A 22,714-nucleotide genomic window follows, 5' to 3' on the forward strand; every position below is an offset into this window, starting at 1 on the left:
TCCTCACTTGTATGTATCTGAAATAAATTCACTTTTAATTCGCCTTAAGATATGTGTGCTTAGCTATGCCATTTTTTAAGTTATTCCATTATTTAAATTTGTATTTCCCCTGAGCCTAAGGGCATACTCATATATTCCTCCTTCCTCCGGCAAATGCTGAAACCATTTTCAATTTTCACACCGAAATTACAGATCGCATGTGTTTGCTTGGGGGGAAAGGGAAACCATAAATATTTTCCAGGCCCCCTTTTAAGCCACGCCACTGCCCGCGGGCAACGCATCATGGCCCCCACAGTTCCCCCCTCCCCAGCACATTAGAAAACGTGACAGAAATTTCATATTGATGTCTTCTTCTGGCGGATAGGGGAAATCTTCTTCCCCATTCCACCATTTTGATGATGCTGCTAAAGGCAATACATAAAATTTTCACACACAACCAGAATGTTGTAAAAGCAGAGGACAAAGTGTGAATTAGGCGCAAAAGTTGAAAGAAGCATAATAATTCAGTTCTGTGTATATATTTTATTATTACAATACTGCGAAGGCTTTTGAAGTGTCTTCTCGTGTGAGCTCGAGTGTGAATCATGGCGAAGGGAATACAATAAGAGAGTATATAATAATCATTTTTCAAGTATTTTGTCGAGTTTCGGTTCGAGTGCATATGACACTGGCAGAAAGCGAGAGTTTCATTCGAAACACGCCTCAAGTTCATAATTTGTACAATTTTATTGTCTCTCCACCGAGGCGCATTGTGCGTAAATTTCTTACTAAATTATTTATACAAATTTTATCTCTTATCTGGCATTTGGCATTGCAGGTGGTCGTAAAAGATGCCGCCTTGTAATAATAAAAGCGCATAAAACTTGAGATGTTGTCCCACTCCGCTCACTGTCCGTCCACTCTGACTGTCGTGAGTGTCTCGCAATTTTTACATGACCATAAAAAGGGCCAACAGTCAACGGCTACAAAGAGCCAACACCAAAAGCGAAACAAAAAGCAGCACAATAATTTACGTAAATGCCTAGGCATATGCGACATATGATATTTGAGGGTTTTTTTCGGTGCCACTTTGGGCCAGAAGTGGGGCCTACGGAACCGTGAGTGACAGCTTTAGGGTAAAAACTTTGAATGCAAAGAATGTTCAAGTTGGACAAAAGGAATTTAGACAGCCAAGACTTAAGATTTGCTGACCAGCGTTGAACTTGGGTAATACTAACATGTAAATAGGAGATAGTTGTGAGCAATAAGTACTGCAGACTTGGAAAATGTTTATATAAATGCCTAAACCAGACATATAAATTGTATTGAACTATGAAACCTTTAAGCCTATATGCTCAAAATTATTAAAAATGTAATGAAACATTGTCTAATTTCAATTAACAAATGATTTTACTATAAGAAAGTTTAATGATAAGGTAGACGTTTATCACATGTCATTTAGAAATGTTTGTGATTTATATTAATTTATTTTCAGACAAAGTCCTTTAGGAATTTTACTGCCAAGTTAAATTCAAAGAGAAATCTAAATTAGACAAGTGTTGAAATGCAAATCAAGGAAACAATATTGATTTAAATTACTTTATGGCTTACCCCTTTCTACTTCTGAATCCACCCTCGCAGCTTCATGTGGGAGACCCTCCGAAAACGACACTCACCCCACGTATCTTATCATCTGTCTCAAAGTTCTGAGCTCTGAACACTCCGAGTGTCGCCAGCCTTGTTCTGATACAAAGTACATGCATATTTATACAATTCGCTGCAGCTTCTACGCTTTAGCAATCAAATTACTGGGCAACAACAACGGTTGAGACAGCCTGACAGCGTGAAAACTGGAGCATTGTTTGATTGACATTTGATTGACAAACACACAGTCACGAACTTTAACAACAACTAGAATGAGTACGAATGCGAATACGAATACGAGTACGCATAACTAACTGCCATGGGAATGGGAAACTTTTTGCCGGCGACATTCGAAAAAATGTTGATAAAATTCCAGAAAATTGGCGCCAGCAAAAAAATTAGATACAGTGGTATGAAGGCAGCGAATAATTTGCTTATGTCGGAAATTAACGCCTTTCAGTTAATGGCCAAAAGCAACAACAGTTCAGCATCTGCCCATAAGGCGAGGCGAAGCTGAAACAAAAACAACAGCCTTCGTTTATTATGCCGCTCATTCATTATTGTTTTTATTTTACTGGATGTTTTTGCTTTTGTTGCTGCGGCGAGTTTAAGCGCGCTGTTTGTAATTAATTTCCGTTTGTGTGTAGCCGCAGCAAACTTGGGCGCAAAACTTAAATAAACCGCAGCAGGAGACAAAAAAGGAGAAAGATATACACAGAGAGAGAGGGAGATAGAGAGGGACAGAGCCAAGTTAGCACACACGTTCATAAATTACAAATATGGCCAAGATACAACAATGGGCTCATGCTCTAAGGTTTATTGGTATTAAAATTTAAGTAAGACCTAAATTAAGTCAACAGTAAAACCTTTAAAAGGGTATATTAATTATTATATTTAACATATATCCACTGTAATACAAAAGTTCTACATTTCTTGGAAACAAAACACATAATGAAATTTTAAAACATTAAATTAAATTAAACTTGTTTTTGGACTAACAAAATTACTTGGCACTCTCATATATGTATAATCATCTCTACTATAGTTAAGCTATATATAGTTATACTATCTATAGTTAGAGCATCTTCAAAGAAGTCAAAACCATAAGCCTTATAAGGATTTCAGTTTGAGCCAAATTTAGGAGGCCAAAAAGTATTTGAGCCACCACAACAGAGTATTTCCATTCGAAACATTTGCCAACTTCATATGTAATTTGGTATGCCCATCTCTGGCTTTTAGAGATACAAAATCCAACAGATACAAATGCCCGGCAAACCCGTTTTCCGAACACGTTGCGAGCGGCAGAGATGAAGGCCTCCAACAAGCCCAACTTTGCCGACACGCGCTGAGCTGGGGCTCAGCTAAAAGGGTGCGGGTTGGGGCAGCAGGGGGTTAAGAGCCGGCCAAGAGGGGTTAAGAGGGCCGCCGAGCTTAGGGACTACTTTTGTATGGCACGGCTTGGGCTATATGTATCGGACAAAAGGCACGCTCGATCTGTTCGATGTCGATGTCGAAGTCTGACGCTGTCGTTGTCGGCATTTGTTTCACTTGATTTGTGACATTAAAGAAAAGTTATAAAAATGCCGACCAATCGGGGCAGAAAACAAATGCATTATCCATCCGCAAATAGCCCTTCATTCTGGGCAACTCCAAAGATTGCCTGCATCGTCACTATTTTGCCGTGAACTTCAGTAAAAACTGATAAGTCCGGGGAGTCCATCGTGTAACTGTTTGGGTAGGCGCATCGATTATCGGCGTTTAATTAAACGTTACCAGACCCGGTTCCCCAGTTGCCCCCCCTTTCCATTCAGACCCTCACTTCGCTCCCCCTCGAAATAATTGCTACTGGTATTTAGCAAGCATTCCCCCTGATAAGATTTCGGGCCGTGAATGGTGCCGGTAAAAATAAAGAAAAACAAAACGCAATACAAAAACAAAATAAAAGTAGGTAACAAAAATTGAGGCAGATTTCTTTGGCTGATAGGAAATAATTTTTTAGGACTCGTTTGATTTTTGCCGGTCTTATTGCCCCGGCTCGATAAGTGCCATGCCAAATTGTGGTTGTAAATTTTCAAGTGTCAAAAAAATATTATAAAAAAATAGACGTTGAGTATAAAACACAAATTGAAAAGCACTTGAGTTGGTCTGATCCAGTGATCGAATTGTGATCAGGCGGATGATTAAGACTGGCGTAATAAGACCAAAATAACTTGCGTATTTATATATGAATTGGGGTGAAAGCTTATAATTGTCTGATAAATTTAAATAAAATATTTTAAAATGTCTTCCTGTGAATCTAGTTATGTTTTGTCTTTTGAAAGGTAATTAAGTAAGCTTTAGCTTTGTGTAAAGCCACTTTTTGCCTTGTGTTAGCTTAATTTAAACATTTTTTCTGGACTGTTTCTCTGTATATTTTTTTTCTATCTCCGGATGCCCACATTTTTCTCTTGTTTCTGGGTATTCCTTTTTTTTTGGCATTTGTTGATCTTTATCATAGAGGGCCGAACATTTTTTTCTCGCCACTCGCTTGGCTAGATGGTATGCGACTTCTCATTAATTGTTTGTTGCTTTGGTTATTGCCGGTCGTTCGCGTCAAAAACACTTAACTTCATTAACACTTACATGCCAGATACGAGCTATCTGGCCACAACTACTCGGAGCAGCCACTTTTTGTTTTTCACTTTATTTGGCTGCCTTTTCCCTCGGTTTTCTGCTTGGCCACACAGACGCAATTATGAAGTTTTATCTTTGGTTTATATCTTTTCTTTTACGAATTCTTTTGCCCTGGCCATGTTGGCACATCACCTGCCTAATAAATAATATTGCCCAGCGGCTCTCGTAGTTGGACTTAAAGTTTATTATTTAGTTACTACCTTACATATATTTTATATTTTTTAGCTTGTTAGAAATGTCTTAATATCTAGCTACAATTCGTACAAACTTCCATTCTCTAAACTCTAATGTGGTTTCTTGGATTATCTTAGTTTAATTCTCTTGGAGATTGTTTGTTTGTTTTTTGTTACTCGGCTTGTACACCTTTTCTAATTAAAGGTCGACCGCTTGATGTGCCTGGGATCTTTGACTTTCCGATTTTTTTTCTGTTCTCGGCCGCTTTGTTTTGCGTTTAATTATCGCCTTTGTGTTTCTTTCAGTTTTTTCAGCGTCTTTTTGTTTTTTTTTTTTAGCAAATACCGCGGCCTTTGCCGACGATCGTGGCGCCAAGATAAACCAAAAGAACATGTTTTGCTCTCAAGTGGCCGACACAATGGGAATCAACTTGTTGTTGCTGTTGTTGTTGAGTCATCAAGAAAGCATTTTGGCGTCTGATATGAAACATGCCGCCTTGCAAATTAACTTTGGCCTAAGCCACTCCAAGCAGATATAGGCGCAAATTGAATGGCGAATGCCGGGAGCCAAAGGCATACGTGACTTGCCGATGACCTACAAAGGGAATTTACAGTATCATGTTTCATGAGAATTGTCTGTTGGAAGTATTTCTATTGCAGGGGAAGCACTATAGAATATTGGTGGATGTACCACTTTTAAGTCTTTCAAATAGCGTACTAGATATTTATCAGATCCTAAACATTTTGCAGAAATCCTTAATTAATGACTATTGTATTATATGTTAAATATATTAAGTTGAAAATAACTTGAATTTGTAAACATTTTTTAATTAAGATATAATATTTGGATCTAAAAATGTTAAATTTTATATAAGCAACGTTACTTTGAAGAAAGCTAGTCCGAAGTGTTTAATTTTCATGAAAGAAAGGGTATCAAAATTTGCAAAAAGAGTCTATATAGTAATGTATTAGGTTTTTTTAAATTTAAATATTTTTAGCTACATCTTCAATTTGAAAGGTAAACAAGATGAAAAACCTCCATTGTGAGCCAGTGAAAGCCTCAGCCGTCAACTTCAGTTGAATTTGAGCTGTGATGGGCCCCGCCCTGAGAAACCTAGGGAACCCAAGAAACCGCACCTCGAGGCTCCAATTTTGGGCCTAAGCCTGCGGGCATAATGAATTGAATTTGTGCATTTGCGTAATGTGTGCGTAGGGCAGACGGAATGAAAATGATTAGCTCGGGCAGCACGGACCACTTCAATCGCTCAGATACTTTTTGGACAGTCTGAGGCCAAACCCAAGGGCTCCGAATTACCTGAAAGGTGAGGTCACAGTGTCGAAATGGGCGGCCGCAGCTTCATGAATTTTCTATGATAAATGGAGCGTCACGGCCTGCGGCTTATCTATCAAAAGAAAAAACAACCAAATTGAATGCAGCCTACGTGGCGGATGAGTAATGTGTGCCGAGATCCCTTGGTCTTGCGACTCCATTGGAATTCAGTCGTGGGATCGTCTTAGGCCCTTAGTTCAGATAATGTTCATTAACATATCTATGTCTATACGTTTATCTCGATTTTTTATGCTGTGTAATTTTTGTGTTATCAAGTCACTGGTGCCGCTGATGCTGTAGATAAAAGTTGTCCACCTGAGATTTGCATAATTAATTAGTGTGCTTGTGGCTGGCTGGGCTTTATAGTGCAAATCAAAAATGCGCATAAATTGGATGAAAACGTTATAAATTGTCCGTAATAAAACACGAATTTACAAAATAATCTGTTGAGCGCTTAGAAAGCAGGTGGCATTTGACAACTTTTGATTTCGAATAGCCTTGGCGCCTACGGAAAATGGAGAACAACTTAGACATCTGTTAAATTTTCAGTTAAAATTACGATTTTAATTATTACTTTTATATACCATTTTAATTAAAAAACTAATGTTTCTTACATTTTCTTCTTCCAATATTGGTTTATATAAGATTATACTAGATTATTTTATATTAAGACCCACTTTTTTTTGGACAATGGCTAGATTTCCTGGCAGTCGGCCTACAATTTTAGCTAGACAAATAATAACTGGGTCAACTCGCTCCATTATTTTCATTATTTTCCCACCTACACTGCAGTGTAAACACTTCTAGTACTTGGCAGGACTCAACGACTAGCTCATTTCCCAAGCACTTTGGCTAATTGTCTTCAATTGTCGCCACCTCAGCAACTCTTTTCGGAATCTCCTCTACTGCTGGGGAATAACAACAAAGGCAAAAGGAAAAGCAACCAACAAAGTATACAAAATGGAGACTTGGGACTGCTTTGCTTGCATAATGTTCATGCAATTAAAAGCCATGTCCTGGGCTCAACTCAAATGGGCGGGGTCCTTGGCAAGGACGTGGCTCGCGCAAATAAAAAATGAAAAGCGAAATGAAAAATGAGAAATGGAAAATGGAAAAATGCGCGTAGAAAGCGGACTAAACCGCAAATTTGGGTCAGCAGGCGAGAAGTGGAAATTTTCCTTCGTTCCCCCTTCGTTTTTTAAGCGCGCTAATTAATTAAAATGAAGCAGATACAATGGAACCCCGAATGGATAGTGCGGCAAAAGAACTTAGAGTAGAGTTACTGGAGTGAATTACTCCAGAAAAGGGCTTCGAATGAGGCTAGTGTGAATGGGATTTATGTGTCAAGTGGGGATTGTGCTGCAGCAGGGTGATTCACTTCTTAAATTAATTTTATTGTGCTGTGTGGAAACTGGGACTTTCTAAGAAAAAGGATATGAAAAGATGAAAATGTTATAAAATAAATAAAATAAATAAAATAAAAGACGAAGTCAAATAATTATGTAGCAAATATTCATAGGGATTAAGGTAATTAAGTATCCCTCCTAATGGTGTTATCTATAAAGTGCTCAATGAATGAGTAAATTAATTGAGCTTTATTGACAGATAGATTTATGTATTTGGCCACTTGTATTAAACAGAGTATTGACTACCAGTTTTCAATAAAATAATTCCCAGTAATTTATGTTCCAACAATAACAAATTAAACAGGGCACATCGATATGCTTATTCAAATTATTCTGATAATTTGTATTTTTCCATCCGAAGAGAAGTTAAATAAGAACATTTCTGTAAATTCTTAAAGATTTGAAATGCGCTAAATATTTAAATTACACATTCCGCTTTCGCATTATTACTGAACATCAAACAGTGCAGTCGCTGCAGTCGAATTCGCTTCGCTTTGGTGCGGTTCACGCGTCGTATGAGTAATGAGTAATGAATGGGCCAAAAGCGACCGCAGACCGTAGACTGCTCATCTGCCGGCTCAGCTTTCAGCGCTCGGTGTGGCCACAGCCGACCAGATAATACTGCAGCCATTTCAATTAAAAAATGAAAGAAACAAAACCGAAACCATCCAAACACAAAAAACAAATGCCGAAACGAAACGAAAAGAAAACTTTTGAGTGCCGCCGCCGACGACGACGTCATTAATTAGGAATGCTCTCCGAGCAGTCGCCTTTCAAGTTTCTCGAGGGGATTCAAAGAGATCGGCATTGGCCGCCTGGTCGCCATCGCTTTGTGTTGGCGTTGGGGCATAAACTTTTTGTGCTGTTGTAATGCGCTTTGTGCAAATTGCAAATAAATTGCAAGACGCCAGCGAAAGGCGCACAGAGAAAGAAAATATACACTCGATTTTTGTACTTTCAAAACAACTTAAATGGGATTGTTGCTATTTTAAAAGACTAATTTATTACTTCATACTGATTTCATCCAATACCATTTTATTGGTTAAATACAAAGTTGGCACATTTTTTAATTAAACTTTTGAATACGGAAAAGCATAATTTGTTGTATGTTAGCTTTGATTGCATGAACACATAAAACTGTTATAAAATTAGATTAAAGATTAATTTCTTGTATGTGTACTATTATAAATGTGACTTAAACTATATTTTTTTTTTGTAGAAATTGGAGGGAAATAAAGTATTATTTGCTAGTCATTTGTTCTTAATTACTTTTGATGAGTTAAAAAAATAGATTTATCTTAAATGATGTGTTAAAACTGTTTAATTATTAACTAAATTGGAGCACAATAATGTGCTAATGGCAATACAATATTTTGTATGTGTACTTTTAAGTGTATTTTTTTTAACTGTGTGACAAATGATAGCTACTTATTTTAATTTGAAAAATATGGGAGACACTTTGCCACAGTGCACAGAAAAGCCGACAAAAGCCAGGGGGATTAGATGGCCCAAAGGGGCGCAGGTTCGGGCAGTGTTTTTATGCCGCCAATTTCATGCCACTTTGCATTTTAATTAAAAGTGTCCCACCACCCTTCCTATCGTTGCAGTCCAGGAATGCACCACAGACTCCGAAGAGCTGATGTACCACCAGGTGCGCGCCTCCTCCTCCTGCAGTGCCCCGCCCGATTTGCTACTGGTCAGCGAACGTGACAACAATATCCAACTGCGATCGCCGATGGTGAATATAATCACCACGCCGCCGGGCAATGCCTCCAGTGCGGCCAGCAAGCATCAGTCCTCGTCGCACCAGCACCACCAGACGAATCCCCACCACCACTCCGGCCGGCACAATCACAATCCTTCGCAGTCGGCACATCCGCAGGACATGAGCAGCGGTGGCAGCCACAGCAAACATCTGCGAATCAGCAGCACTTCCAACGGAAGGCACGGCAAATACTCGAATATGCAGCACCACCTGCCCCAGGATGAGGATGTGGTGGATGCCGCTGCCGCTGCCTCCATGCAACAGCCACACGGCAACCACGCCCACTCACGTCACCTGCACCACCACAAAGAGGAGCGCATCCGGCTGGAGGTGAGTTGAATTATTACCCAAATTACCAGTGCTCCTTGCCGGTTGTCGGTTCCCTATGAATTATCCCACAGTCCAAATGGGCACAATCAAATCCCATCTTCCAAGCCCCCATAAACATTCGTTTTAATAGTCCATTCCGATTTCAATTTGCATTCATTTATTAATGAATTTATGGATTGGATTTGTCTTGTTTTCATCGTTTCATAACACAAATGTTTATGGAGCCATTAATTGCTGTGCACTTTCAAAGGGTAGTTCAGAGTTTGGGCGAAGCTTGCAATTTAATATTATTAATAGTTGTTTTGACACCAAGCCAATTTAAATTACATTTAGCAGAAATTATGATTTAATTAAATGGAAAAGGTTCAGTTTAATAGCTACTGAGATAGTAATGTGAGCAACAATGTTAAGTCCTGTGAATTAATGGAAATATACAATTTGGATTTCAAAAAACATTTATTGTAAAATTTTGTTTATTTCATTATTAAAAAATATTGAATAGTCACTTTTTTATTATGCAAAGAAGTATAAATTAAATCACTAACAAATACATAGTAGCTAGGATTTTAAATTTGGAATATTTCTATACTTTTTGTTTACCAAGATCCTAGAGTATTCATAGCCCGTATGCCCGATTCTTTTTAATTAGCCAACAATCGCTTTGCTTATAAATACAAGGTGATAAATTAAATGATGTTTGGTTTTCCATTTGCTGGCTTTTCTGACCCCCAGCCAGGTGTTTGGTCAAGTTTAATCAACTCGCTGGCTGTTATTACCGTGTTAGCCACCCCCTGGCCACGATTCCTGGCCATAATTCATGGCCCACTGGGCGCATCACACATCGCCCATAAACTCAACATTTCAATGTGCTTTTAATTAAAATTTCAATGGCTGCTCGCTCACCGCAATGGCCTCAGTTTCGGCTTCATTTGTTGTTCCAACCAACCAACCACCCACCCATCCACGAATATAAAATCGAAAAAAGTGGGAAAAAATATTTCATTAACACAAGGGCGCCGGCAATTTTCCATTACCACCCACTGCGGACGAGCATTCTCTGTTTCGGACGCTGTTTCTACTTGTGCCCGTTTCGCCAAAAAAATATCAAAACATTAAAATTCAATAAAAACCATTAACAGCAAAACAACAAACACGAAAAGCACTCAGGGGCAATTAAAAATCTACAAGCCAAGCAGCGGCAGCAAAGGAAATTATATTTATTTGTATGCGACTGTGGGGCAGCCGAGTGCGGAGTGGAAATTTAGCACCGGGATGCTGCTTTCTGCCACTTTATCAATGGTAATGGTTCCTCCTCCCCTCTTCCCCCCTTCAGTTTTTGCCTCCTGCAGAGTTGACGTGGCTGCTTCTGCAGGAGCAAATTAAATATTTAGTCAAATTATGGCCACAATTTTCGACTGGTTTTAGTGGTCTTGGGATGCTCCCTATTGTTTATTTTCAGTGGCGACTGGCTGTGGCTTTAGTTTCTGCTCCTTTTTTGCCATCTAGCATCAGCATCCCAATTTGGGATCCCAACCAACATGTTGCATTTGCAAAAAGTGTTGCATACTTTCGGGTCGGACATGAAATTTGCTGTGCAATTTTTATGCTCCAAAGTTTATTAGCAGGATTTTTTGTTTATTTTTAGTTAGTTTGCCAGTGCATCAGGCTTATGTAGTTCTCAAAAATTTGTGGGCAAAAGTTTTGCAACACATTTGAGTTCGGTGGAATTTGAGGCTTTGAGTTTGTGCAAAATTCTAAACGAAAAGGTATTTATTTGTCTGAGGTGTTGGAGAGGTGATTAAATTTGTTGCCATGGCAATTTATAACACATTAAAAGTTTTCTGTTAAGCCCTCTAAACAAAGCATCCATTTATAAAAATTGCTCACACATTTGTTTAGGTAATTAAACAGATTTTTTTAAATGTTTATCTTTGAACACCAATTAGCTATTAAATTTTTCTTGTTATTTTTGAAAGATCTCAGCAAATTAATCTAAAGTTTAGTTTTGCCAAACATCTAAAGGATATATTTGCAGCATATTTGTAGCTTTTTTAAACAAATATTAAATATTATTCTTTTACACAAAGACATAAAAAGTGTTATTTAACTAAGGCATCTTTTATGTCCTGAATTAAATGTAATAAAGGAATATGTTTCTAAATAAATTATCAAAAATACAAGTGAATTGTAGACTTACTGAAGTGAGTTTAAAGGTGTTAGTTAGAAATTCATATTGAACAAGGGCCTTTAATTAATGCAATGTTAGAGCAACTCTCGAACAGCCCTTGGGAAAACTCAATTACTGAAGAATGTTTATTTGCTCACTTGATTTAAATCAAATTCAGTCTGAAGCCATCACTCATTCCGCATTTGTTTTGTTCGCCCTCAAAAACAGGAATTCACCTGCGACGTGTCCGTGGAGGGTGGCAAGTCATCGCAGCCGCTGCAGTTCTCGTTCACGTTCTACGATTTGGACGGGCACCATGGCAAGATAACAAAGGACGACATCGTGGGCATTGTGTACACCATATACGAGTCCATTGGCAAGTCGGTGGTGGTGCCCCACTGCGGCAGCAAGACAATCAACGTGCGGCTCACCGTCAGTCCCGAGGGCAAATCGAAATCGCAGCCAGTGGTGCCGGTGCCCGGTGTTCCCGTTTCAGTGCCAACCGGATTCAGCAGCAGCCATGCCAGCAAACTGAAGAAGTTGCCCACGGGCCTGGCGGCCATGTCGAAACCCTTGGTTGGGGCAGGAGTGTTGTCCTCCGGAGCGACGGCGCTAACGACATCCGCCGGCAACCGCCGCCAGCATCGCTATCGACCGCGCAAACTGATTAAGTCCGATGACGAGGACGATGACAGCAACAGCGAAAAAGAGAAGGGCACGACCACAGCTCCGGCCACCACCGACCAGCCCAGCGGAAGTGGGGCCAAAACGGGCGGAAGGAGCCATCACCACCAGGCCACGCAGGCCACCAGGTACCACCACAGCCAGAAGAACAATTCCCGGGCGGAGCAGTGCTGCGCGGAGCAGAACACGCCGGACAATGGCCACAATACCTACGAGAATATGCTGAATCTCAAGTGCTGCAAGCCGGAGAGCGACCAGGTCGACTGCCCCTCGCACCGCCAGCACCACCAGCACCACCAACTCCGGCAGCAGGACATCTACATGAAGCAGGCCACCCAGCGGGTCAAGATGTTGCGGAGGGCGCGCAAACAAAAGGTAGGCACAAGGTAACAAACGAAATCATGGCAAAAACAAATCAAATATTAATCGAAACTAAAACTGCTGCCAGCTTAACACAAGTAAAATTATGCATGGTATAAATAAATAAGTAGGGACATTTAATACAATTAAACTAAAATCAATTATTAATACTCGAATGAAAAAAAATTAAAGTAAAAGAGAAAGAGAAAGGACACTAGTTGTATAGTCTATTTGAACATATATTATATAAATTCATATTCCAATGTTACTATTATTTTATATTGGTATTAATCATTTATATTATATTTGCCTTTATTTGATGCCAAAAATACCCTTATTGAAATGTTTGGCTTAAGTTAACTCAATTGATTTTCGGTCTGAGAACAAACGTCAATATACTTACAGCAAATGAATAGCTTTCTTTAAGCTGTGATTAATCATGCATTAGTTTAGATCAGAAAGGAAGTATTAGGCATTATAAAAAGTTTTTAGTTAAAATTTAAAATGCCCAAAAAACTTCAATAGTAAACAGCATTATTGTCCTGGCAGCAGTTCCAAAACTGAACCGAGTCCCCAAGAAAATATGTCGCCTTTTGTTTTTGTTATACACTTTTGTTGCTTACCACATGCGTTCAACATACATGCTTTATTGTTTTCGTTATTATAATTTAATTTTATTTCCTTTTATTTTTGGTTAACTCATCGTCATCAATCAGTATCAGGATCATTGCCTCGAAACGCGGCAGCGTAGCCTCTCAGTGGGCAACGATTCCGGCTGGCAGAATCGCCATCTGCAGCCACAGCAACCACCGGTGGGTCAGGCAGCTGCCACGCCCCCCCAACCGCTGAACCACAAGAGCGCATCGGGGTCACCACCACCACAGGGGGTGGTGGCGGAGGCGATCTGATGCTCGATGGTGTGCAGCTGCGCCAGCCACGCCCCCAATCCCTCAACCACCAGCAGCATCAGCAGCAACGGAAATCGGCCGAGTGCTGGAAATCTGCGCTCAATCGCAACGATTTAATTAGCATCATCAGGGAGAGCATGGAGAAGAATCGCCTGTGTTTTCAGCTGAATGGGTAAGCCAATTCGCGATGAATCCACCCCAAGTCCACAATGATTATGAGCGGAGTGAACTGAAATGAGGCTAGAAAAGTCAACCAAATGTTCATGGCAGCGGTTTGGCATTTCCCAAGAAACAATTGCAAGAGGGAAATCAGCACGATTTCCAAAAACCACTGCGGAAAATAGGACTAGGCCAAAAGTTATTTACCTATAGAAAAGAGAAAAAGCTCACACAGTTTATTTACTTAAATTTATTTTGAACTTATTTTTAATTAATTGCAATAGGTGAAAATCGTTTTCTTTTCAAATGTATTAACTTACAAATAAAATTAAATGTCTTTTACATTCCATATTTGTTTTACAAAATCAATGTACAACAAGAGTTAAATTTGCTGAATCAAAGCTGTTAAAATAATATTATTTTGTTCATTTTATATTAAATTAATCAAATGTTTTTGTGCAGCTCTCCATTGTCTTTAGGGTAATCTGCGAAAAAAAAGTAGGTCCATGCTTCATACTCTGCTTACTTTCTCCTTCAACAGTAAACTAGCCTACAAAGAATTATCACTCCGACATACGCATGTCCTTAGACATTTATATATATATTTTTTACTTATTCAATTAATATTTTGTTCAGTTCTCATCGTTTATAATTTCCAATTTTGGATTTTTAAGTTTATGGCGACTCCTAAAATCCTAAAATTCACTTACAAAATCCCTTCAAAAACCCAAGAAATAGCTACTAATTAAGGGCATATCTTGCAATTTTTCAGAAAACCCCAAGCCAATGTGAGTCCCATACGGCAACCGGCAGCACAACAACAACAACAACAACAGCAACGCCAACGCTGCAATACGGGCTCGAAAATACCCACATTAATTGCCAACCACAGTCCGGTGCGGCAACCGGCAGAGCAGCTTAGCCACAATTATACCGCGCAACAACAACAATCGCAGCAAATGATTGGTGAGTATTAGTTACAAGAATTACTGTTTTCAAGACTTATACACTTTACGTTTTTATACTATACACTAAATTGGTTACGACTTAATTATTATATTAACATATAAACTGATAGCCTAGTTATTCCCACATTTTTTGGTTACGAGATTGCCAATATGTATTGATCAGTGGATAAGTAGATCAATGATATGTTATAAAATATTTTGTAAATATTTTAAAAGTTTATAACCTTCTTAAAAAAAGTAGTACAACTGAACTTATAGACCTGCAATTGGCATTTCATCTAATCATTCTACTTCATTTTTCTTGCAGGAATGAGTCACCAGCAAGAACCTACTCAGGAAATCCAACGGTTGCAGCCAAATCAGACTCAAAACTTGCCGCAGCAGCAGCAGCATCACAGCAACAACCACCACGAGCATCCGCAACCACACATACCCATCTACCACCAACAGTTGGCCATTAATCCGGCCGTTTTGGCCGCCCAGCAAACGCACAATACGGCCCACAACAAGCTGAATCTATGTGGCTACGATTCCTTCCTGCATGCCACCATCTGTGGGGGCGGGGCAGCCGCCCACTCGCCCCCGGCCACGCCCAGTAATGTGGCCACCGTTCAGCCGATACCGAAGAAGAGCCAGAAGAAGGAGTACAAGAACTATGGCAATCTGATCTATGCCAAGTTGAGTGAGCAGCTGGAGCAGAAGGATCGGGAGCAGCGGCGCCAGCGGCACAAGCAGCAACATCAGAAGCTCCAGGATCATCACAAGGACTCGTCCAAAATGGAGACGCGACCTCCGACCTCGAACTCAAGTTCGGCGGGCTCGAAGATCTATGGCGATGCCTTGGAGTGTGCCCACCTGCTGGCCAGCGAGGAGGAGGATCTGCCCCCCAGTCCGCAGTTGACCAGCACACCGAGCAAGGTGGTCAGCACCGATACCCTCATCGATCTGAACGACGATGTGGGCGAGGCTGTGGCCGAGGCGGTCACCAATGGTGGCAAATCGAATCTGGAGGCGGAGGAGTCGGGCGAGCAGGTGGAGGTGGAACTGGACACCAGTGCCTCCAGCTCCATGATCCACCGCTATGTGCACGAGCACATCCACCACCACTATCACCACTTCAAGGAGCAGCTGGATGTCTAGGCTAAGTCGAGGGAGAACCACTATACACTACTTGAATGTTGCTTATGTTTCAGTCTATTGATTAATGTAGCGCGAATTGTAATTTAAAGTAAGCATTCATCAACTTAAAACCAAGAAAATATTCGAAAAACGATATTAGGGCCACAAGAAGTGGAGTTGGAGGAGTGAGTTTGGAACAGAATAATCAGAAATTATTTAGATTAGTAAAAAATATATTTGAAGTGTAGGTATTGTTGATAAAAAGAAATTACAATTTTTATTATATATTTGAGAGACCACTGCAGTTCGAAAATATGCTATCAACTGGGGGCATATTTATTTTGACCATGCTTTTGAACGTTTAAGTAATGTAGAACCAACAAACTAATTTAAATTAGATAAAAAAAGTAATCAAACAATAGTTTAAAGTTCCTGAATATGTAAAAACTTATAGAAAAAGTATTTAACCAATTCCAAACTCACTACTCCAACAACGCTTGGGAAAATCTTCAGAACCAAACATGATGAGGTCATTGAACTCATTGAAGATTTAACCCATTGTGAGATCCGCTGAACCCAGCAAATATGTCATATATGTAGCCTCTACAGCTTACGCAGAAATCGAAAATTAAACAAAAATTATGCGCCTTTTGCCTTAGCAACAATCGAATCGCCGCTTCGCTAATCTAATCAACTAGCAACATGTTGCAGCCACACATATCACTATCAGAAACAGAGGACGCTGGCAACATGTTGCCCCAAGCATTTTGTGTTGCTGTGTGTGTGTACGTGTAAACTAAATGGGAGAAAAACTATTGTTTAGTGCAAATTATTAAATCAAATTGTTGTCTATGATATAAAATTTTATGCGCCGCTTTTTAAGTGTTTAGACAGAAAGAGAGAGCAACAAATGATTACTGTGGAACTATGGCCGCCAGTTTTAAGTTAACTATCGATCGTGTATATTTATGTTATCTAAGCCAATTAATTTAAATACTACTTTAAGTTTCTAACACTAACCCCAAAACAAGACAAGCAACAATGCAACTAACTACTAAACCACAACAACAACCACAAAACGCACAAATTGTAGTTCAATTATTATTTTTAAACTTGTTTTTAATTTCATCATCTGTCGAACCAATCGAGTTACCAATCCAAATCCAATCTATCAATCAATCAAATCAAACGAAACAAGCACAAAAACAAAATGCATTTAACTCTTATTTACATAAAAAAGACTGATTTCCAATTAAACAATATATTAATTAATTGCATATGAATAAAAAAATATATATAAATATATATAGACAATTTATGAGAAATACTAAATAAATTATTGAATTGCTAAAATGAAATTTATTAGATGAGTTTTTATGCATAACAGGGAGTGAAAGGCAATGGGAAGTTAAATCTGCTTTTAATTTCATTGGTAAGTAGTCATTTGGAAAAACTTTCAAATATAATAAAGAAGTGTGAAGAATACCAAACGGATTGCTATATCTTACTATGAATTTGACTAACTCAACCAGTAAAAAGAGAAAGAAGTGGCTATCTGAGGGTCAAAACTTTTTGATACCTGACCTATTACACAGAAGTGCGACTTCGTTCCTGAAACTCAGAATACAGGAGAACACTGAATTATCTTTATACTATATAGAATCAGAAACACCTCATTGCCGGATACAAGTTATCCTTTTTACACTAAAAATGGTTTACAAAAAAGCAGAGTACTTTAATTTTAAATATTATATTATATTTGATTCGAAAATTTCCGGTCATGGAACATTCTCAACAGCTAAGGCGTCTGAATTGTAATAAAATAGCGATCTTTCAATATATTTTTTTAAATTTTTTGATAAATATCCGTATTCTTCCTAATCAATCTAAGTATGTGTTTAACATATCTTTTGAGCGGACAGCAATTATTATTCAGCATTAAAAACCTGCCTGTTGCATTTATACTCGCTCTCTCATGTGAAGGCAGATAAACATTTCGAATGAATTAATATTGCCGGCTGCCTACAAATTGAACATTGTCTTAGCTTTTGGGCAACGCGACGCAGAGTTCTAATTTTAAATAGTCGTGCGCCATGTGACAGAGATGTGGATTTGGAGAGAGATCCGAATCCATTCGAGCGTTTATTTTTTGGCAGCAGACGGAGACACAAAGGAAAATGTTCTCGCAATCAGATCGCGAGTAGAGTCCGAACACAGAGCACTGAAAATTGTTTAGCCATCTCGTCAGTGAATTTTCAACCGCGGGGCATTACGCAAACACGAGGAGATTAGTTGGAGATATATAGGAGATATATAGGAGATTATCTGACTGCTGGCGGGGATTGCTATCGATGTCCTCCACTTCGCTGACATCCTGTGCCTTGTGCCAGGCCAAAGCCTCGCAGCTGTGCGCCGCCTGCAGGAATGTGGTCTATTGCAGTCGGGAGCACCAGAAGGAGCATTGGAAGAAAGGTCACAGATCGGAATGCAAGTGCTTCGAAATAGCCACCAACGAAATCTTGGGCAGGCATCTAAAGGCCACGAGGGATATTAAAATCGGAGAGCAAATCTTGAAGGAGGCACCCCTGGTCGTGGGTCCAAAAGTGGCCTCAGCTCCACTGTGCCTCGGCTGCCACAGGAATCTGTTGGCTCCGGAAAAACCCCAAGGAAACTACTATAAATGCAGCTCTTGCAGTTGGCCTTTGTGTGGAAGGGAGTGCGAGGACTCGCCGCATCACAAGGCCGAGTGCCAACTCATGTCGGGCAGCAATTTCCAATCGAAAATAAACTATACTCCTGGAGAGGAGGAGCGAAAGGAGTCCGCTTACTGTGTGATCATGCTGCTTCGTTGCATGCAACTCAAGACCAAGAATCCCGATGCTTTTCTTAAGCTTTACTCCCTGGAAGATCACCTCAAGGAGCGATTGGAGACGCCTTTGTATCAAGTACTTCGTGCCAATCTAATAACATTTATAAAAACCGTATTGGGCCTAAGGGATTGGTCCGAGATTGACATCCTACGGATTGCTGCTATTCTGGATACAAACACCTTCGAAGTGAGGCAACCTAGGGAGAGGAGAAAGGTGCGAGCCCTATTTCCCGAAGCCGCAATGATCTCGCACGATTGTGTGCCCAATATGAGGCATCGCTTCGATGACGACATGAACATCGTGTTCCTGGCCAAGAGGAAGATAGCCAAGGGCGAGATCCTGAGTATTTCCTACACCCAGCCACTGAGGAGCACCATCCAGCGCAGGGTGCACTTGAGGCAGGCCAAGTGCTTCGACTGCTCCTGCGCCAGGTGTCAGGATCCCGAGGAGCTGGGCAGCTTTGCAGGGGCCCAGACGTGTCTGAAATGCAAGGCAGGAAAGGTGAGTGGACATAATCAGACCAGTAATTGGGTAAAACATTTGCTTCAAATTTGAATCGATTTTAAAACAAGAACGAAAGCCAACTTCAGTACTTCTACAGTCAAACCGAAAATTATTTGGAGAGCACATTTTCACTGCTTCGCAAACTTTTGACTGAAAAATTAATACCCTCTGCAAGGGTATGATAACTACCATGAAAATGGTTCAAAAAAGTGACCATCGTTAACTTGAAAATTTTGAATGCAGATTTTTAGAGAATCGAATCACGAGTCTTTAGAGGTATGTCACTTTGGAATCGGATTAAATTTGGTAAAGTTATGGACTCTAGAAGTCAAATTTTGATTATTACAAAACATCGGAAAATTAGAAATAACTAACATGAAAATGGGTCAAAAATTTGATCAGCGTCAAATTAAAAATTTTGAATGCAGATTTTTAGAGAATCGAATCACGAGTCTTTAGAGGTATGCCACTTTGGAATCGGATTAAATTTGGTAAAATTATGGACTCTAGACGTCCAATTTCGGATGAACGTTAAACAAGTCAATGGGTCAAAATAATGATGATTTTGGCTAAGTTAGAACAAAAGAGCCTAATGACTTTTTTTTATGATCTTATTTTGAAGAGAGCTTTTGACTTTAATGAATTATTTGTTTCTCAGATAATCTCCCTGAATCCCCTTCAAAATTCTGCCGTTTGGAAGTGTCAGCTTTGTAATCTTAAAAGGTCAGCAAAAGAGGTGGTCACTTCGGATGCGGAGCTTCAGTTGGAATTGGAATCGTTGGACAAAACAACGCCCGTAGCTCTCGAAGAATTCATTTATCGTCATCGTGCTGATCTCCATGACACCAATACCCATATTCTTCAAGCTAAATACGCTCTTACCCAATTATATGGAAGTGCTCCAGGATTTGCCATGGAGGGTAATATAATTTAACCTGCTATTCCTTTAGGAAATATTTAATAGTAAATCCTGTTTTAGAACTCTCTGAAGAAACGCTGACAAGAAAAGTGCAACTTTGTGAGGAACTCTTGGAACTGGCCAACATTTTCGATGGTGGTTGGAGTATTTTCCGAGGAAATCTACTCATAGATATGGAAGAAGCTCTGGTGGCGCAAGCTCTACGCTCGGAAGACCCAGTTGAGTGTGAGGAAAAGCTGAGAAACGCTGCGGAAATGCTCAGAGAAATCCGAAACATCATGAAACACGAACCGGAAATGCAACAGTTGCTGCTTGAACGTCAAGTCATCTTAAATTCTGCCCTGGAGCGCTTTGAACAAGTTGAAAATTAAATCAATTTACATTTTTGCTATTGTTTCTTACAACTAGTTGATTTATTTTGGGATTTATTAACAGCGTTTAAATTCGCGCCACAATTGTGCTGTAGCAATCACAATCTAACAGCTTGCACTTCTACAAGTTTTAAGTCAACCAGCAATTGTCTGGCCCTGTGAACCGATATATTGAAAACATCGATGACATCGCAATGGTGTTTTCGCACCTCTAATCCATCTGTTTGATTCGGCTTTTCACGTGTTTTTGAATTTACCTATAAATCGAATTATTTGAAAGAAATGGAGTCTTTAAGCACGGAACTACCAGCTGAGATAGTTGATAAACCAATAGAAGCCACGGAAAACCAGGAAGATGCAAAGGAAACTCAAGAAACTGCAGCCGAAAACGCTAAGGAGGAAACAGAAAAAGCCGGCGAGGAGTTCGCATACTTGGAGCGGAATGAATTTACCTCGGAAATATTCAAAATAGAAGTGAAAAACCTGGGCTATTTCGGTATTGGGGTAGGTAAATACATAAAGTCCCAATGACACCGTATTAAAACATCAAATTCTATTTTAGGAGTTCAAGAAGCTATTGAGGGTCACCCTTAAATTGGATGTGACCAAAATCAAGTCCCCGACGCGAAAAGAATTTGCCTTCGTTTGCTTTCGCACTCAGGAGGATCAACAGAGGGCTTTGGAGACCCTTCATGGCTACAAATGGAAAGGAAAGGTCCTGAAAGCCCAGGCCGCCAAAGCCTCCGCTGATCCGCTCCAGAAAAGGCGAGCTGCCGAAGATCAGGAGTCGGAAAAGAAGCCCAAAAAGCAACGTACAGCCGTAGAAGCCACCTGTCCCTTGGCACACATACCCTACGACCAGCAACTGAAACAGAAATCCGAAGAAATGTCGTCACTCCTTGCTAAATACACCCAGGAACTCAGGCGCCTCAATCCGCGGGCCAAACCGCATCTGGATAATTTCAAATTCGAAGAAGTTTTGCCCTCACCCACCGTAAATGGATATAGAAACAAAAACGAGTTTACTGTGGGCAAGAACGCCGCAGGAGAGGTTGTCGTAGGCTTTAGATTGGGCTGTTATAGCGATGGTTCTGTGGAGGTGGCCGAAGTCCAGGATTTGCCACACCTACCAGAACAGGCAAAATGGGCGGCTCGCAGTTTCCAAGATCTCGTGAGGAAGTCCAAGTTCCTGCCCTTCAATCCAGACGGAAACGTGGGTCACTTCCGGCAGTTGATGGTGCGCTGCTCCAGTGCCACTGGTGAACTCATGCTGGTAGCGGGCATATACTCCTCGAACTTAAGTGAGGACGAGCAAACGGAACTGAAACAGGAACTGAAGTTATTCTACGAAGAGGCGGAAAAGGGTGCCACATACAAATGCACCTGTTTGTATTACCAAGATGTCAAACATCGCGAAGCAGGACAGATGATTAATCCGGTGGAACACATCTCGGGCAGCACTCACATAACCGATACCATCCATGGTCTCCAGTTTCGAATTAGCCCTTTGGCCTTTTTCCAAATCAACACAGAAGGAGCAAATGTATTGTATCAAAAGGCAATCGACTTGGCTGCTCCTACGAAAGACACCACCATGTTGGACATCTGCTGCGGCACTGGAACCATTACAATGGCTTTTGCCAAGCATTGCAAGAAAGTTCTGGGCGTGGAAATCGTTCCCGACGCCATTAAGGATGCTCAGTTTAATGCGGAGGCAAATGGCATTAAGAACTGCAAGTTCTTTACCGGTAATGCAGATGATTTTATTAAGAGCATGGTGCGCGAAGCTCTTTACGAACAGGAACCGGGAAAACCTATGGATCTTATTGCGGTGGTTGACCCTCCTCGAGCTGGACTACGTAAGTATAATAAATACTTAAATCATAACTTTCAAAAGTTGCTAAGGATTATTATAATTTATTCAAGAAGATAAAGATTTAAGTATTAAGTAAGTTAACCTAGAACTATATAAATAGCCGTATAATTTGTTTTTACTTTCCCCCTTACAGATCACCGTTCGATAGCCGCAATCCGTTCGGCAGATGCCATCAAACGGCTGGTCTACGTCTCCTGCAATCCGCACAGTGCCAAGCGGAACTTCATTGAGCTGGCCAGGCCGGAGTCTAAGCAATATAAGGGAGAACCGTTCTATCCGAAGTACGCGCTGGGCGTTGACATGTTTCCCCACACCATGCACACCGAGCTGGTCATTCTGTTCGAGCGTGAGCCTAAGACAAAGGCGGATGAGAAGACAACGCCGCCAGAGGAGGAGACTACGGAGTCAAAGTCTGAGGCGACCGCAGAAGCTACAAGTGAGGAGAACCCCGCATCCCGGACATGACGAGTTTGTTGCTTCGAGTACAGTTTGCTTAGCTGCAATCTCTT

General features: G+C 40.3%; 3 protein-coding genes across 3 annotated transcripts in view; all 3 read left to right on the forward strand.

Annotated features, from left to right (window-relative positions):
* LOC108052839 (protein naked cuticle) overlaps positions 1 to 16,900 on the forward strand; it is a 45,716-nt gene extending 28,816 nt beyond the window's left edge. Inside the window, 6 exon segments of the mRNA XM_044458234.1 lie at positions 8,813 to 9,300; positions 11,696 to 12,526; positions 13,228 to 13,389; positions 13,392 to 13,591; positions 14,351 to 14,544; positions 14,854 to 16,900. Coding sequence (XP_044314169.1) covers positions 8,813 to 9,300; positions 11,696 to 12,526; positions 13,228 to 13,389; positions 13,392 to 13,591; positions 14,351 to 14,544; positions 14,854 to 15,686 — 2,708 coding nt within the window. The 3' untranslated portion in view covers positions 15,687 to 16,900.
* A 912-nt stretch (positions 16,901 to 17,812) lies between these two features.
* Positions 17,813 to 20,359, forward strand: LOC108043292 (SET domain-containing protein SmydA-8). Its single transcript, XM_017121918.2, has 3 exons — positions 17,813 to 19,036; positions 19,698 to 19,959; positions 20,019 to 20,359. The coding sequence occupies exons 1-3, from the start codon at positions 18,017 to 18,019 to the stop codon at positions 20,327 to 20,329; spliced, it is 1,593 nt and encodes a 530-aa protein (XP_016977407.2). The 5' UTR covers positions 17,813 to 18,016; the 3' UTR covers positions 20,330 to 20,359.
* Positions 20,360 to 20,534: 175 nt separating this feature from the next.
* Positions 20,535 to 22,687, forward strand: LOC108043341 (tRNA (uracil-5-)-methyltransferase homolog A). Its single transcript, XM_017122013.2, has 3 exons — positions 20,535 to 20,833; positions 20,892 to 22,188; positions 22,339 to 22,687. The coding sequence occupies exons 1-3, from the start codon at positions 20,612 to 20,614 to the stop codon at positions 22,668 to 22,670; spliced, it is 1,851 nt and encodes a 616-aa protein (XP_016977502.2). The 5' UTR covers positions 20,535 to 20,611; the 3' UTR covers positions 22,671 to 22,687.
* The last annotated feature ends 27 nt before the right edge of the window (positions 22,688 to 22,714 follow it).

This window comes from Drosophila rhopaloa, unplaced genomic scaffold (assembly GCF_018152115.1).
Source record: "Drosophila rhopaloa isolate 14029-0021.01 unplaced genomic scaffold, ASM1815211v1 contig_163, whole genome shotgun sequence".
NCBI classification, from domain to species: domain Eukaryota; kingdom Metazoa; phylum Arthropoda; class Insecta; order Diptera; family Drosophilidae; genus Drosophila; species Drosophila rhopaloa.